Raw genomic sequence first — 16,817 nt, forward strand, 5'->3', positions numbered from 1 at the left:
ATCAAGGCTTATGAATCCTAACTGGCCCTTGGTGGTATAGATTTAACTTTGCTTTGGTGACATTCAATGAAATGGTTTTAACCGTAATGGATCCACGAGAGGATTACAGTGGCCCTCTGCTCTCACTTTAATACTGCATTACCTTGTATTTTTCGAGGCACTTGTAGGAATTAATTGGCAATCCTCTTTTCATACATGACGCTGAGGCGAGACAAAAGACAGACAGCGTGTGAATATACATTTAGAAACAGCACTGGTCAATAATTCTGCAGCTGCAACAAAGTGCCGACTTTACTGCAGAGTAAGAAAGTAAAAAAGTCAAAGAAGACCTTGCTAATGCAGTGCATTGGTGTATTCCATAAAAACACATGACTAGATTTATCCATCTTTGCTCTGCTTACAAATCTCTCTACATCACCAAGGATTACGATATCTCCTTTTTTCAGCGCCTTGTTGGCCACATTTTCGGATCTGTCTTTGTCCTCAGCCAGCAGCACCTATTAGAGCAACACAGAATCAAGATGGTCAAACTCCACTCTCAACCTTAGCATCTACATTCACAACACAAGCATTTAGTAACACATCCTTCCTAATGCTGCACTTTAATAAGTCACACGCAATGCTTGTGTTAAAGGTTAAAAAGTGCAAATAATTTCAAAATTGTCCACACAGATTTCTTAGGAATCTAGTGTCATGCAAATATCTATTCTCCACATTTCCTATTAAATTACTGATCGTTGGTTCTGCCCCACATTATATCCATGATGACTCTGATTACTGGGATTTACCTTCCCAAAAGTGCCATTCCCCAGCACGGCAACAGATTTATAGTCCTTGACACCAGAACCCAGAAGCCGCTGCCCCCTGCAGAAGAGAGAGGGGGGAGAATAGTCAGTTGCAAAAATGAATGTCTCATCCAAGATTTGACGGTACATGGCCCGTCCATCGTCCCTTTGATACGGTGCAGTTGTCCTGTCCCCTTAGCAGAAAAACACCCCCAAAGCATAATGTTTCCACCTCCATGTTTGATGGTGGGGATGGTGTTCTTGGGGTCATTCCTCCTCCTCCAAACACGGTGAGTTGAGTTGATGCCAAAGAGCTCGTTTTTGGTCTCATCTGACCACAACACTTTCACCCAGTTCTCCTCTGAATCATTCAGATGTTCATTGGCAAACTTCAGACGGGCCTGTACATGTGCTTTCTTGAGCGGGGGGACCTTGCGGGCGCTGTAGGATTTCAGTCCTTCACGGTGTAGTGTGTTACCAATTGTTTTCTTGGTGACTATGGTCCCAGCTGCCTTGAGATCATTAACAAGATCCTCCCGTGTAGTTCTGGGCTGATTCCTCACCATTCTCATGATCATTGAAACTCCACGAGGTGAGATCTTGCATGGAGCCCCAGACCGAGGGAGACTGACAGTTATTTTGTGTTTCTTCCATTTGCGAATAATCGCACCAACTGTTGTCACCTTCTCACCAAGCTGCTTGGCGATGGTCTTGTAGCCCATTCCAGCCTTGTGTAGGTCTACAATCTTGTCCCTGACATCCTTGGACAGCTCTTTGTTCTTGGCCATGGGGGAGAGTTTGGAATCTGATTGATTGATTGCTTCTGTGGACAGGTGTCTTTTATACAGGTAACGAGCTGAGATTAGGAGCACTCTCTTAAAGGGAGTGCTCCTAATCTCAGCTCGTTACCTGTATAAAAGACATCTGGGAGACAGAAATCTTGCTGATTGATAGGGGATCAAATACTTATTTCCCTCATTAACATACAAATCAATTTATAACTTTTTTGAAATGCGTTTTTGTGGATTTTTTTGTTGTTATTCTGTCTCTCACTGTTAAAATACACCTACCATTAAAATTATAGACTGATCATTTCTTTGTCAGTGGGCAAACATACAAAATCAGCAGGGGCTCAAATACTTTTCTCCCTCACTTTATATATATATATATAATTTAAAATAACCATTCATTGTTTTAAACTCATGATTGCTATTGTTAAGGTACAGTGTATCAGGCACACCAGTGAATGCTTCCAGTAACGGATGAGACCTTTCTGCAGGAGACGAGCGCTCGGGAAGGAAAACTTCACAGACACTGAAGTCTGTTTGTTTATCTTCGTTTATTGAAAGTTTCACACAGCCTTTTATACATTTACAAGCAGTATTTCAAAGGAGTTTGGGGGCACTCCCGAAACTGGATATCTTCTTGGCATATGTCCGGGGCAGTTCCGAGACATGGGAAGCGATAATTAATAAGGTATTCTTTATAATTAGTTTAAGCAGGGAGGCGTTGATATCAAAGACACAGGTAACAAAATTTCGTAAGGTTTTCTTTGTAATTAGTTCAGTTATGGAAGCGCTGGTACCAAGGACACACTGTACTAATAAGAACGTATTAATACATAATTTTGGTTCGTTACCCAAGGAATTTCCACGTCAGCAGAAATTGTTTCTGTCTGCCACACAGATAAGTCTGAGCAGAGAAATCATAATGTGAGCAGATAAATCCTAATAAAAATAAGTTTTAACTAGTACCTTTCTGGAAAGTTTCTTATATTTTCTAACAGTTATACAGTGGGTATATACAGTACATAGGGGGCAATTTTACCCCAACAGCTATTAAGTGGTAGGTTGATTAGATAATCATCTTACTTCAAAACCAGATTTAATATTCTTGTACCTCCACTAGCTCTTGTGGGCAGGGCTTTGACCAGTTCTTCCCAAGATGCATCATCATGAACCAGAGTTAAATGTTTGATTATGCTACCAACACTATGGAATTGAACTATCCCATCCATGGACTGCTCTTCAACAACCTCTCTCAGGAAGAGTGAAGCAGCCTGTCTCAGCCGAGTTATTCTGTTATACTGTAGCTCAATGGAAAACATGGAAATAATAATACAGCGTTACATGACTCATACAACCTTGCAGATCAGTACACATGCACACACACAAAATACATAAATAAAACAGAAAATGTGTTAATAAATGTATGTTCTTTTTTTAATTGTTATAATTTATTTAAAAAAATTGATTAACATGGGGAAACATGCACAGGCAACATGTATGTGAAATAGATTACTGGATGTAGTTTCATACACATAACAACAAGTGTAGCTTTTGAATATTAATGTGCTAGAGATGATTACCCATATATTAATACATTCAAATTGGCAATGATTTAATTTACAGGACATTTGTTTACCCAGCTGGCCAGGATTTAAGTGCAATTGTTTTCAACACTAGTCCCCTCTTTCCAAAGGATTTTATTTGTCACCTTAAAATTATCAATTTGTAAAGATTTATTTAGCAGTTGTGTTGGTGAATTATGTAATTTAAAGGTAATTTGGTATAAACATCTAAACACTTTTCAGCTCCCAGGGACCAGAGCTTCCACTGTCATATCACTTGCTAAATTGATTAATAACTAACTTATTACAAACTACATTTATTCTAGTGTTTAGACATTCGTGATTTAGAGTGACCTGTACAATTAGCTGGATCAGGATCAGGGCTGTTTAAGCATCTCTGTAGCTTTATCGGAGAAATACGTAAGTGTGATAATGTCTGTGAAAAAAACAAACAAAAAAACATGGTAGTATCTTAGTAGTATGTTGGATATATATGCTAATCTTATGGCTAGTGTTTACTATGTTCTGTTTAAGACTTTGTCCATTGCCCTTGCAGGAGTTATATATTCTATGTAGGGTGTTTTGTAATCTCCTAGGTACATCTTTGTATCCTCCACTTATGATTTAGATATAGATACATCCGTCTCAGTGTTAATTGATTTCAATATTACAATAATGCTTTAAGGACTTACAATCATGCTTCCTGACACATCCAGCACCAAGCACATTTCTCTCTGTCCCTTCTGTAACACTGTGAACTGGGGTGCAGGAGGAGGGGTGACCAAAACACCAGAGTTCCTGAAGTCCTCAGAGCTGCCAATCACACTCCATACACTTCTGTAGTTGCACATTCTGTTCTGCATGTTCTGGGCTTCCGTGTTATGTCTTTTGTCATTACAGAATCCAGTTATCTATAAAATACAAGCATTAGTGTACCTGCAATTTCTATTCACGTCTGTGCTAAAATTTCAAATTGTACACTGGAGCAAACAGCTTTGAAAGTTTGTCCAGTTCGTTAGTTGTTGGGCATCTCTACTGGACTGACTGGGAAGGATAGAGAACACTGAGCTATACTAACCAAAGAGGAAGTAATAAATGTTAATTGAAAACAAGGAATGATATTGGACAGATATTTTGTTTCTTGAGGACTTGTCAAATATCACACATGTAGATTGGTATGAGAACATTTAAAACTTAGTTTTACTACTTACAGCAGGCAGGCTCTTGATTATTTTCTGGGATAAACTGGCAGGTTGTATTGGGTAACCAGTAGCTGGGTCAATGGAGCACTGCCGCACAGAATTGCCACAGGGGACACCTATGGTGCTTTTGAGATCTTTGAAACACCTGAAAAAATGTGCAATTTTTAAATATGAATTTCATATTTTAAATGGTAATTTATATGAATACCATAATAATTAAGAGCAAAACCATATCGAAAGCAAATAAATTATAAATTAGTCATGTTTTGAGTATCAAATTACTTACTACTGGTTATTGTCATGATTACCTTCGGGGGCACAGGAACAGGGGATCCCAGTGCAGTGCTGGATCGCGGGATGGTCGGACAGGTGTGGGTTGGGTACCAGCAAAGCAAGGCAAACAAGGGCTGAACGAAGACAAGGTCGTGGTAACAGGTGTTGGTCGTGGGATCAACAGGCAAAGGCAAGATGGATTCGTGGTCGGGAAGACAGGCAGGAAGTCAAGGGAACATGGGAAATCCAAGGCACAAAGAGGACAGGGATACGTGACCAAGACTGGAACAGGCACTGGGACAAGGCTAGGGATTGCAGTTGGAACTGACAACACTTCGCCCCGACGGAGGGAAGTGAGGGGATTATAAGGGAAGCAGGAACCAGGCTTGGGATGTGCAGGGCGAATGGGAACAGCGGGATAGAACAGGAGTGCACATGGGTGACCGGAATGTTAATAGACAGAGTGACGAGAGCAGGGAGAAGGCAGGGAAATGGCGGCCCCTAGTGGGGATAGAGGGGGAGCGCTAGGGGACCATGACAGCTATAGACTTATATAACTATTGCAATATTATGATGAATAGGAATGTAGTGTAATTAAAGTGTAATACTGTAATACAAATGTGTATGTTTCATTAATCTATATAAACACAATCATTATTATGTATACATACAGTACATTAAACTATAATGTATTGAAGCTTTAACTAAAATAGTTTAAAATTACCTTGTTGCCTCAATCCGTTTCTCTTTTGATATGTAAAATGGCATTTGCTGGTTGTATTCATCATAGACCCCCATCTCAAATGAGCCCATTCATGTATAAAGACATGAAGACACTGTATACACACTTCACCTATCTTACAATGTCATGTTAATATGGTAAACATTGTTTTATAGCACTCAAATAAACATTTACATTAATAAGCAGGTTGTTATTTTTCTTTAATGATATTTCGCTGGCAGGCTGAAAAGGATGGAATTTAGAAACAGGAAGAGGTCATGAACTATTACTCTCCAATTAAACACATTGTTTCAGAGAATCGGTAGTTTAAGCATTTTTTTTAAATAAAAACTTAAATAAATGCTAAATCTCAATTTTTTAAGAATATATATTTATCATTTGATAATTTTTTTAGCAAAATAAATATATAGCTAGCATGCACATACAGTCCTGCCCATCTGGTGCAGGTCAGCCTCTCACAGCAGTGAGGGCGGTATTTCAGTAAACTGTACAATTTGAGCTGCGTTTTAGTGCATCGTCGGGGCATCAAATTGTCCGACTCTGTTTTCGTGATGTGGTCTGAGTGGAGACTCTCTCCAAAGTAAAAAGCAAAAGCAGCCCAGTAAAAACTGAATAAAAAAAATCACAGAACTGGGGCAGGAAGGGTCAGGGCAGAGCTTTATATACTGTGAGTGGTCAGAGGACCAACACGCCCAGGGTGTGAAGTAGTAAACTCACAGAGAGCAATTTCCCCCTTTGATAAGCTGGCACACAATCCCATCAGCATAATGGCCTGGCTTCGTGTGTCCTCTTCACAGTGTCTGTGGCCTGGCTCAGTGTGTCCTCTTCACAGTGTCTGTGGTCTGGCTCCGTGTATCCTCTTCACTGTGTCTGTCGCCTGGCTCCGTGTGTCCTCTTCACAGTGTCTGTGGCCTGGCTCTGTGTGTCCTCTTCACAGTGTCTGTGGCCTGGCTCCGTGTGTCCTCTTCACAGTGTCTGTGGCCTGGCTCTGTGTGTCCTCTTCACAGTGTCTGTGGCCTGGCTCAGTGTGTCCTCTTCACAGTGTGTCCTCTTCACAGTGTCTGTGGCCTGGCTCAGTGTGTCCTCTTCACAGTGTGTCCTATTCACAGTGTCTGTGGCCTAGCTCAGTGTGTCCTCTTCACTCTTTAGTTCAAAACACAAAGAAATGCATGTCATTAATCCACAGCAGCTAGCAGTGGACAAATGCAGAATGTATTGAAAGCAAGGAATGAGTGAACCTTGAATAAGATTTGAGCAGACGTTTGCAGTCACCCTGGAAGCGCAATCCCTGCTCTGCCTCCCCGTCCGACTTGAAGAAGGAGCCTCGGCCTCTGTGGAGCGATGAGGACAAGTATGAAAAATAATTATTAAAGCTGTTATACAGTTAAATGGTTAGATTATGCCTTAACTTAGATATGTGCAATACCAAAAAAACTAAACGTTGACTTTTTATGCACCAAAAACATGTAATTCTTTAACAAATTCGCCATCTTGGATTTTCTTTAATTATTAATTAAAAAGAAGTTTTAAAATGTACTAAAAGTAAACGTATAAATAACGACCACATTTATCATAGCACAAGACTCTTGTCTAACATTTGGATGGGATAGTTGATGCATTTGTATCGATTTGTGTGAACTACACATACATTGTCAAATGGTATGGCTCAGAGCATCTACAAAACTGCAGCTCATGTGGGGTGTTCCCGGTCTGCGGTGGTCAGTACCTATCAAAAGTGGTCCAAGGAAGGAAAAGCGGTGAACCGACGAAATGGCTTGATCATTGTCATGTAAAATATGAATTATTCATGATTTGAGAATTCAATTAAACTTATTAGGTATTATTACAGTATATTTGTATTAAAATAAATGTTACATTAAACCATATTAATATTATACTGTATGTATTTGACTTTCTTCCATTAACCCACTTATAGGTAACAGTACAGACAATACATCAAGTGAGGATCCTAAAGGATTGTAAAGGATCCGACAAGATTCTGTCAAGATTTTTATCTGTGAATCCAAGGAAGCAGGGTGTTGTAGGAGGGTTGTCTGAATGTGGCTTTACAAACAAGGCATCAGTACATAAGTACTTCCTAAATACTAAATACTTACATAACATATTCAATGTGACTGAATTGTAGTTTGTTATTAGGCAAAAAAAATATTCTGGACAGGATTATGGCCAGGATCAATCACATCGCTGGGGAGTTTTTTTCAGATTGTGACGCCTGTCTGTGTGAAGAAGTGTCTCCTGTTTTCTGTCCGTGTGTCCCTGCTGATGTGGAAAAGCTCCTCTGGTTTGATGGTGAAAAGGTTCAGTTCCCTCAGTCTCTCAGTAGGACATTCCCTTCAGACCTGGAATAAGTCTGGCTGTTTTATTGACTGTTCCTTTCCTTTACCACTGTTTATTATTTACGTGTGTTTCTTGATGTAATCGAATTATTGAGTGCTGTGTGTTTTATCACTAACCATGGTCCTCTGCCCTTCGCCAAGCACCTGTCCCTGATCACAGGTGCGCCCCAAAGCTGGACTGCTCTTACCTGTTCTCTGGCCCTGTGAGAGGGAGCTGACCAGTGAAAAGGGGAATGGAGTCAGACGGAAAGGAGACACACTGGGTCCGCAGTCTGTGAGAAGCTGAGCGCAAGAGCCAGTCGAGACGCAGAAGAGCGCTGCAGGGGGAATGGCGCAAGCTGCAGCAATTGGTAATAGACTTGACTCCCTGTTCCTGTATCTATTTCCTGAGGTCCCCTACTAGTGTTCTTAATACAAGAACAGGGGGGAAAAAATCAGTCATTGAATAAAATGCACCTTTCTGGTTAATTTAGAGATTCAAAAGTAGTCAAGAAAGTTGTTGACTTTTAACTTGATATCACACTTCAGTGTTTGTTTTAAAAGCATCAAGTCTTTATTTGGCACAATCTGGCATTAAGAAAATGTGCTGAGGAGGGCCGCCCAGAGATGCACTCCAAGCAGTGGTGTCTGTTCACACAGGAGGGGTCCTCCAGTGCCCTGCACAGGTGGTCTGGCCCCAGGCGTGTGGTGCAGGAGGCGTGGCCATCCTCCGGGGGCAGGGTGCGGTGGCCGCATGTGGAACCATGTGCCGCAAGAGTGTGCCCTCTCCCTGACTGGGGTCTACTGTGTGTGCACCTTGGGACGCAGGCAGGAGCCCAGTTGCCTGAGGGTGGACAGCGGGTCCATGACAATTCATCCCGTGACAATTTGTCCCTGTCAATTCGCCCCCATCATTACATGTTCTCCACTTGATCATTTGTAACCAAATTATTGTAGAGCCATAGAACACATATATGTGTATATATACTAGGCAGGCTATATAAATATATATATATATATATATATATATATATATATATATATTGTAGCAAAGTGCATGGCCATGTAGTGGATGGGCGCTATTATAGGAACTACAAACTACAAAATCACTGCTGCTAAAAAAACTACATTCCCCAAGAAGCATCCAGGTCCTTTGTTTCCAAAGGGCAGCAGACTCACCTGTCAGGCATTAAGGGCTAATGCAATGCCTATATAAAGTGATCTCTGCTCCTGGAAAGGTGTGGTAGTAGGAGGACACTGTGTGTGAGAGTTTGTGTGGTGTTTGTGTGGTGTTTGTGTGGTGTTTGTGTGGTGTTTGTGTGGTGTTTGTGTGGTGTTTGTGTGGTGTTTGTGTGGTGTTTGTGTGGTGTTTGTGTGGTGTTTGTGTGGTGTTTGTGTGTTGTTTGGAAGACAAAAGGATAGACCTTACTGCGTATGACCCTTGCTTGTTGGGACTTTCTTTCTGGCGTGATATATATTGTTTGGAGGAGGAACTGTACTGAACTTTGGACTGGCTATTGGAATATGAGACTTGTGCTTTATAAGGCAGAAATTATAGACATTGACCCAGGTAACCCAGAAACCGCTTTGAACAGACAGTTTCTGAAGAATCCCCTAAGTTATTTTCAGAAATCAGATTCAAGATGTTTGAATTAAATAGAGTCTTTATTAACGAGCGCTCGGAAGGAAGATCGACTGGTGACACGCAGGTATTTGTCTCAACTTCCTTAAAGAGTTCAGAGAGCATACAGTTTTATACACACACAGTCCTGTGTCTCATACCAATGCTAGGGGACTACACCCGTATATTTTGGGTGCCAGCCCAACGAATAAGAGAATGATATCAAGGCAAATAATCTATGGCACAAACATATATCTAGTACATCTTGTCTTCACAGCTTTGCAGAGCCCCCCCTTAAACGGGAAGAAAGCGGACTCAGGCAGAGAGAGAGAGAAGGGGGTTAAGGGTGGTCTTAGTTCTATTTTAGTTGTTTCTCATTTAATCTTTGAGATGCTTCTAGAGGCTTCTACAGTATCTTTCCTGCTCAAGAGTGTGCAAGAAGCACCTGAGGGAGCCTCTTTGTCACAATATATATATGTAAAAATATACACACAGACACACAACTATTTTGTATTATTTATTATAATGTGTTTTTAATTGATACATTAATTTGAGACTATAACCCCAATAATTACGTTTTATAGAATTAGTCAGAACAGCTGGCAGCAAAGGCTGCAGGCTACTTAAAGCAGGTTTCACATTAAAGTTGTACAGCAGTTGCTACAGTGGTTGGAGAACAGCATTGTGAACTTGGTGATCTGGGTTTGATTCCTGATCAGTACTTGTTAATTTCCTGGAGTTATATGTTATCAGAGTAGAACGAACAAATACAAGGCTTTTGAAAATACAGTGCTACATATGGAGGGTCAGTCCTTCTGACAAATATAATTTATAAATTTGTTTATTTTTTCACTTACACGTTAAATTCAGTGCATATGTGGATTCCTTATTATTATTATTATTATTATTATTATTATTATTATTATTATTATTAATATTGATTTCTTACATTGCTTGGTTAAATTCGAATAATGATCCAGTCTAACTGGATATTAATGAGTGAATTTGCCTCGCTGTCTGATTTGCTACTAGTTCATGTTACCTGAACCATGTTATTGAAACAAAATTCTAATTAGGAGAATTTAAAATCTGTATTAATCGCCTTGTAATTGTTCGTTTTACTCTGATACCGTTTAACTCAAGGAAATTTAACTTTAACATGAAACCTGCTTTAAGTAGTCTGCAGCCTCGCTGTCGGCTGTTCTGACTAATTCCATAAAACTTAATTATTGGGGTTATAGTCTCAAATTAATGTATCAATTAAAAACATGAATTGATGTTAAGACAACAAATTGTAACAGGATTAATTGTTGGGGATGAATTGAGGCGCACACGTGGTCAGCGCCAGCTGGTGTGGGCACTGGTCAGAACTCCAAACTTGAGACACTTGTGTGGGCTGTAGTGCAGAGGAAGCTGGCAGAGAAGCCCCCCACGCGGGTGAGACCTCCAGGGCAGACTGGTGAGCAGCTGGGGTGAGCAGCATCCGGGTTGCGGGTTAACTGCCGCCGTTTCATATTAAAAAAAAAAACGTAATTTGCAAGCAGTCAATCTGCTGTGAAGCCAAAGTCCTGGAACTTCTCCTCCTCCTGCTCGGTGAGGACCCGGTGCTGGTGAGATGGAGTCAGGACTGGGTCTTTTGAGGTGAAGTGCTTGTTGAAATTGCTGACATCCTCCCGGCCTTGGATGTTAGGAATGAAAGGAGGCTTCACCTTCTTTTCCAGAAGCCCTGGCCAATCCACACTCTGCAATGAGAGACGAATGAAAAGACGGTCAGGGTAAGGCGGTGCCACCTTCATGTGAAAGAGTGGCTGTAGAGCGGATGTGTGCGCCAACGTACTCTGAAGAAGGGATGCTTCTTCACCTCCTCGGCATCTCCCTTCCCTGCCCCAAGGCGCTTTCCGGGACTTTTATTCAGAAGCTGCAGATGATTCAGAACAAGAAGGAGAGCACGTTATTTTCCATCAATGTACTTAAAGTTGAAACACGATGTTAAAAATAAGTTCCCGTAGTTGGAAGTACAGATGAGCATATGTTGGAATTGCGTTGTTATTGTGAATCTCACTCCACTGCTACAATCACTGGGTCTTTTTCCAATTCCACAACATTTCAATAACAGTGACATCCATTCATTACGGTTATAAGCAGGATACAGAGGGACAAGCTGGAGGCAAAAATTTGTCACAAGAAAGAATAACCCTGGCATACAGACCTTTTTCATGATGGAGGTGGCTGTTGAGGAGAGGAACCGAGGATATTTCACTTTAGCCTTAGCAATTCTGTGAAACACCTCTCTTCTGAAGACACCTTGGAAAGGACGCTACAGGCACAATGAGAGAGAGGACAGCACATTAAAGGCTTACTTCAGGCCAAACCTTTGATTATTCACATTCAGAGCATGGGAATGCAAGAGCCACACAGACACAAATATTGTCTACTGCACAACACAATGGTCAATGCACACCTTAGACATGACTTATTAAAGCAGATAAATGATCGAACACACAGTTCATCGCTGCAATAACTGAAATCCCACCAAGAAGCTAACCTGACTCAATTTTCAAATACTCTAATTACGTAATCGAAGCTTGAATTATAACCCAACTGGCTCTCATGGTATAGATTTAACTTTGCCTAGGTGGCATTAGTATTTTAGAGGATATGTATAGTATTCTGAAATTCCTAGGTGAGTCAAGTTGGATATTTGTAATTTTCTAAATCAACTGGTAAAAAATGAAGTTCTATTTAGAATACCCACCTCACCAACCAGCATCTGAAAAATGAGCACACCCAATGCCCACCAATCCACTGCCCGGGTGTAAGGCCTCTCTGCCACGACTTCTGGAGCAATGTACTCTGCAGTGCCGCAAGTTGAATGAGTTCGAGCTCCGAAACCCATGCCTAGCAAGAAAAAGTTGGGAAAAAACACTTAGTAGTACAAAAGGAAATTATACAAAAAGTGTCAAACTAGGAAAACAATACAATTGATTTATAACGTACCTTCCTTGCACAGACCAAAGTCTGTGATTTTCAGATAGCCCTCTGAGTCCAGCACCAAATTTTCAGGCTTTAAATCCCTGCAATAAAAACACAGTATAATCACTTGGATTGCAGAATATAGAGAGAACTTGTCAGAAACACAATTCTCAAACGTTTTGCAATCACGTACATGTCCACACTGATTTTAGGACATTCTATTGTGAGCGTCACAATAAATCATTTACAAAACATAAGAGGAATTAAATGATATCAGTGAATAGTTTAGGCTGTGCTTGATCTCTGTGAGACTGTAGATTTTCTCATCTTCATATATTGTAAGAATTGCTGATGTCTGATGACTTACCTGTACACTATTTTGCGCTCATGCAGGAACTGTAAGCCGAGCACCACGCAAGCCGCATAAAATCTGTTCAAGAAAAGAGACCAACGACAAAAGCACAGTTCAAATATTTGTCCTCACTGGTTTTTAAGCTGATTGCACTCAAACGTAAATGAGCCAAACCAGCCAATTTCCTGTCCATGCAGGAACTCCAGCAATCCATGTCATCGGATCTGAAAGACACTACAAACAGACACCAAAAACGACATCTGCATTCCTTTTGTGATCATGATCATATTAGCCTATTTAGTTGTACTTTGCTTTGTTATGTGGAGGTGAGGCCAATGGTTAGGAATAATAATTTGCACGGTGCTGAAATGCCCCTCAGGTGACATCATCACTGTTCGCAGAGCGAGCTTTTCTACCGAGATGGACAATTCTGCACTTACACGGCCCGGGGCTCCGAAAACCTGGCTGTCTGAATGTGCACAAAGAGTTCTCCTCCCGCCGCATACTCCATCACAAAGCAGACATGCTGTGGCGTCTGAAAGCAAGACAGGAGGTTCACCAGAAAGGGGTGCCGCACACTGCTGACAGTCTCCAAAATCCTCTTTTCACACCTGAGCCTGAGGTGAGACAAAAGACAGACAGCATGTGAGTATACATTTAGAAAGAGCTCAGGTGCAGAAGCAACAAAATGGCAGCTTTCCTGCAGAGTAAGAAAATACAAAATCAATGAAGACTTTGCTAATGCAGTGTATTAGTGTGTAGCATTAAAACATGACTAGGTTTATTGATATTTGCTCTGCTTACAAAATAAAATAAAAATGAAGCCTCACCTGTCAACCTTATCACGGGCCACAATGTCTACTTTTTTTAGCGCTTTGATGGCCACCATTTCTCTGCTCTTCTTGTGTTCAGCCAGCAGCACCTATCAAAGCAACACAGAATCAAGATGGTCAAACTCCACTCCCAACCCCAGGATCTACATTCACAACACAAGCATTTAGTAACACATCCTCACTAATGCTGTACTTTAATAAGTCACACACAAAGGTTTTGTTAAAGGTTAAAAATGAATTTCTTAATTGTCCACAAATATATTTTTTAGGAAAACTGGTGTCCAGCAGATATCTCTTCTCCACATGTTCTATTGAACTACTGATTGTTGGAACTGCCCCACATAATAACCATGATGACTTTGATTACTGGGATTTACCTTTCCAAACGCCCCTCTGCCCAGAACAGCAAGACATTCAAAGTCCTCGAGACCAGAATGCACTTGCATTTTCCCCCTGCTGCTCTTCTCCTCGATGCCGTGGCTGGAAGAGGGAGCGAGGCTGTGTGCCTCAGGCAGCCCCACTCCAGCACCTTCCTCTGCCTGGTGACTGGTGCCGCGCTCTTTCCAGCAAGACGTGCACCACCGCCAGCAAATGAGCCCCAGCACTGTAGGCAATGTGTAGGACAGCCTCAAGAATGACTTGAACCCCATCTTCTCTGGACCCTAGCAGTTAGCAAAAGCAAGAGGAGATTAGATACATCAAACAGACATCCTGCTCTAATGGGCTCCATCAAACTGTCAAACACACTTCAGTTCTCCATCTCTGTTTCCTCCTCAAAAGATTTAAGCACAGTGTCTGGAACCCTCTTCCTACAGCTCACCCTGTGGGCAGCCAGCATTTGTGCAAAGCCAATCAATAGCATTTTAAAGCATAGCATTTAATGCCACCAAACCTAATATACATGTCACTACATACTGCATGGCAATGGCAAGTTGGCATCCTAATCAAACACTCAACATATTACCACCTGTTCGGCTCTCTAAGGCTAGGTAAGGAAACGATCAATGATTCAACAGAAAAGGTGTCATTCTGCTCAATGCACAGCCCGACTTTGTATTCAATTCATCATGACACGTGATAGAGCATCACTTAAATTGTATATAAAATGACTTACACAGTTTCAAATAAAGCTCCCGTGAACAGTTTAAAGGGACTGACCTTTCAGAACCTCATGGCTCAGGGCAATGGGGATAGTTTGCATTTTGACATTTATGATTCCAATCATGGAAAGTAACTGGTTTTATTCTGATGTAGATCAAATCAGAAACTAAGTTCTGCCAGTGTTGCTGCAGTCTTTAGAACTTATATAGCCAAGCAAAGGATGCAGAAGTCTGAGCAATTTGATGCTACAGTTACATCCTTTGTAAAACAGGTGTCAAAAAGTGTAGAGACACATGGGGCATTGATTGGATGATAAACATTTAACAATTAGACATTTGTATTTAATAAAAGAGTAACACAATGCACAAGACTGACATTTCTAAAGTTACAACCCATCAACGCACAGTACAGCGCGTTTCATATGTTCAAAGGACGCGTCCGTGTAGCGCAGATTTCCGCTGCTCTGCGCGGATCTGCGCGGCTCCACCAATGGGAGCGCTGGGATTCTGCAGACCTGCACCGAACTGCGGACATCTGCGCCAAACGGACCTTCGGTAATGATAACGGAGGGGTCCGTGTATATTTGCTGATCAAGTTGCCCACCATGTCATACAGCAGCACACACAGCTGCTGCATTTACAATAGTAACCTCTAAAATGAGCCAATGAGTTGCAGTGTCAGCGGCGACACTTTCACATCCACACATCTTACTCCTGTGACATCCCACAGCACCCAAACCCACCGGGGCACAGCGGGCAGCTTTGGGTTTCAGATGTGCACCAACGACCGACAACAACATACAAGCACACGTTTTCAGTTCCTGATACAGGACGCAAAAGTCGTGTTGGTCTCCGTTAGAAAACTCCCCTGTGCAGTTAGTTATCATCCCGATAGGAGTTGTCATACTCACGCTTCGCAGTAGTCTTGTCAATAGTAGAGGGGCCGATGCAGAAACAACGCACACCCGTCCGTCTGTCTGTCTGTCTGTCTGTCTGTCTCCGGCTCACTCCTCCACACGAACCAATAAAAACAGACACAACACAACTGTCGTTATGCTGTAGTCAAGCGATGTCAAACTCTAAAAACACTGACAACACCGCTTTCGCTATGACGTTTCCACAAACTCAAGGGATGTCCGCTCTCTTGTGGGTTTGCTCTGGAACTGAATACGATGGCATAAGTAGAGCGATCTAGAACTCTTGAACCATTGTGACGTCACAACTGCGTGATGACACAATGCACGTATCCCACGGTGATAGTACGGAATTAAGTAGCAGTATGAATCATAAAGTGCACTGGCATTATAACCTATAAAGATCCGATTGCTTTTGTTTTTCATCAACTGTAAGCCTTTCCAAGATGAATACAAAATCAAAAACATTCCAGTGCAGTTCACATAATATCCGCCTGATGGTGCAGAAGTGTAAGTCTTACAGGTTTAAAATGAAACTCATACTTCTTCTCCATCTAGTGGGAATGATGTGTATTGCCATGGTAAGTCTATTTCTATCCAGTGGTAAAAACATGACGTTTAAAATACATTGATACATTACCGAAATGAAGAATGGAAACCTGTAGTGCACTCAGATTGTGAGCTCAAACTCACTCTGAAGGCAATAAAAATACAGTGAAATCCTACTAGATTTTAAGGTGATGTTTGCACTTGTATCAGTGTTCCCAAGTCATGAAATAACCAGTCCATACATACTGCTGTGGAAACGAGCAATATTTATTTTTGCTTGGTCAAAAATATACCTTTACTTTAAACTTAATTTACTAGACTATCAGAAATCTATCAATCAATACATTTGTATTTGTTTAGCGCCCTTCGCAGGGAGCCACAGAGCGCTTTTGACATGTCAAATCCCAAATCATTCAAAGTTAATATGAGTGAAGTGGATTGCATGAGTTATGAGCATGGATAGCCTATGTGGTGCTTCAAAAGTGTGCGTCTCTCCTGTTACAACACATTGCTGATAGTGGAATTTCCATAATTGATCAGTGGGGATACATATATAGTGGGTTTGTTATTATTATTATATCAGGTTTTGCTTTCTGATTCACGTTGGCATTTCAGACTTTCATTGACATGTAAATCTTCTTTATAGTGGACACCAGACAAACAATACTCAAGTTGCATTGTAACCGACTGTAACTATAGTATGGATAGCAAATATTTCATTATTTATTTTTATAACCACTAGCGCAAATGATTCAGGACCTAAATGCCTTTATTTTTCCCAATCTGA

The 16,817-nt window shown here is 41.2% G+C and overlaps 1 protein-coding gene across 1 annotated transcript; it reads right to left on the reverse strand.

Annotated features, from left to right (window-relative positions):
* Nucleotides 1-10,853: 10,853 nt before the first annotated feature.
* LOC136714901 (serine/threonine-protein kinase N2-like) lies at nt 10,854-14,123 on the reverse strand. The gene is made up of 9 exons (XM_066692528.1): nt 13,845-14,123; nt 13,465-13,556; nt 13,075-13,251; nt 12,650-12,712; nt 12,307-12,383; nt 12,065-12,207; nt 11,519-11,626; nt 11,147-11,227; nt 10,854-11,051 (listed from the first exon to the last, which is right to left on the reverse strand). The coding sequence occupies exons 1-9, from the start codon at nt 14,115-14,117 to the stop codon at nt 10,854-10,856; spliced, it is 1,212 nt and encodes a 403-aa protein (XP_066548625.1). The 5' UTR covers nt 14,118-14,123.
* Nucleotides 14,124-16,817: the final 2,694 nt, after the last annotated feature.

This window comes from Amia ocellicauda, chromosome 19, assembly GCF_036373705.1.
Source record: "Amia ocellicauda isolate fAmiCal2 chromosome 19, fAmiCal2.hap1, whole genome shotgun sequence".
Taxonomy (NCBI): domain Eukaryota; kingdom Metazoa; phylum Chordata; class Actinopteri; order Amiiformes; family Amiidae; genus Amia; species Amia ocellicauda.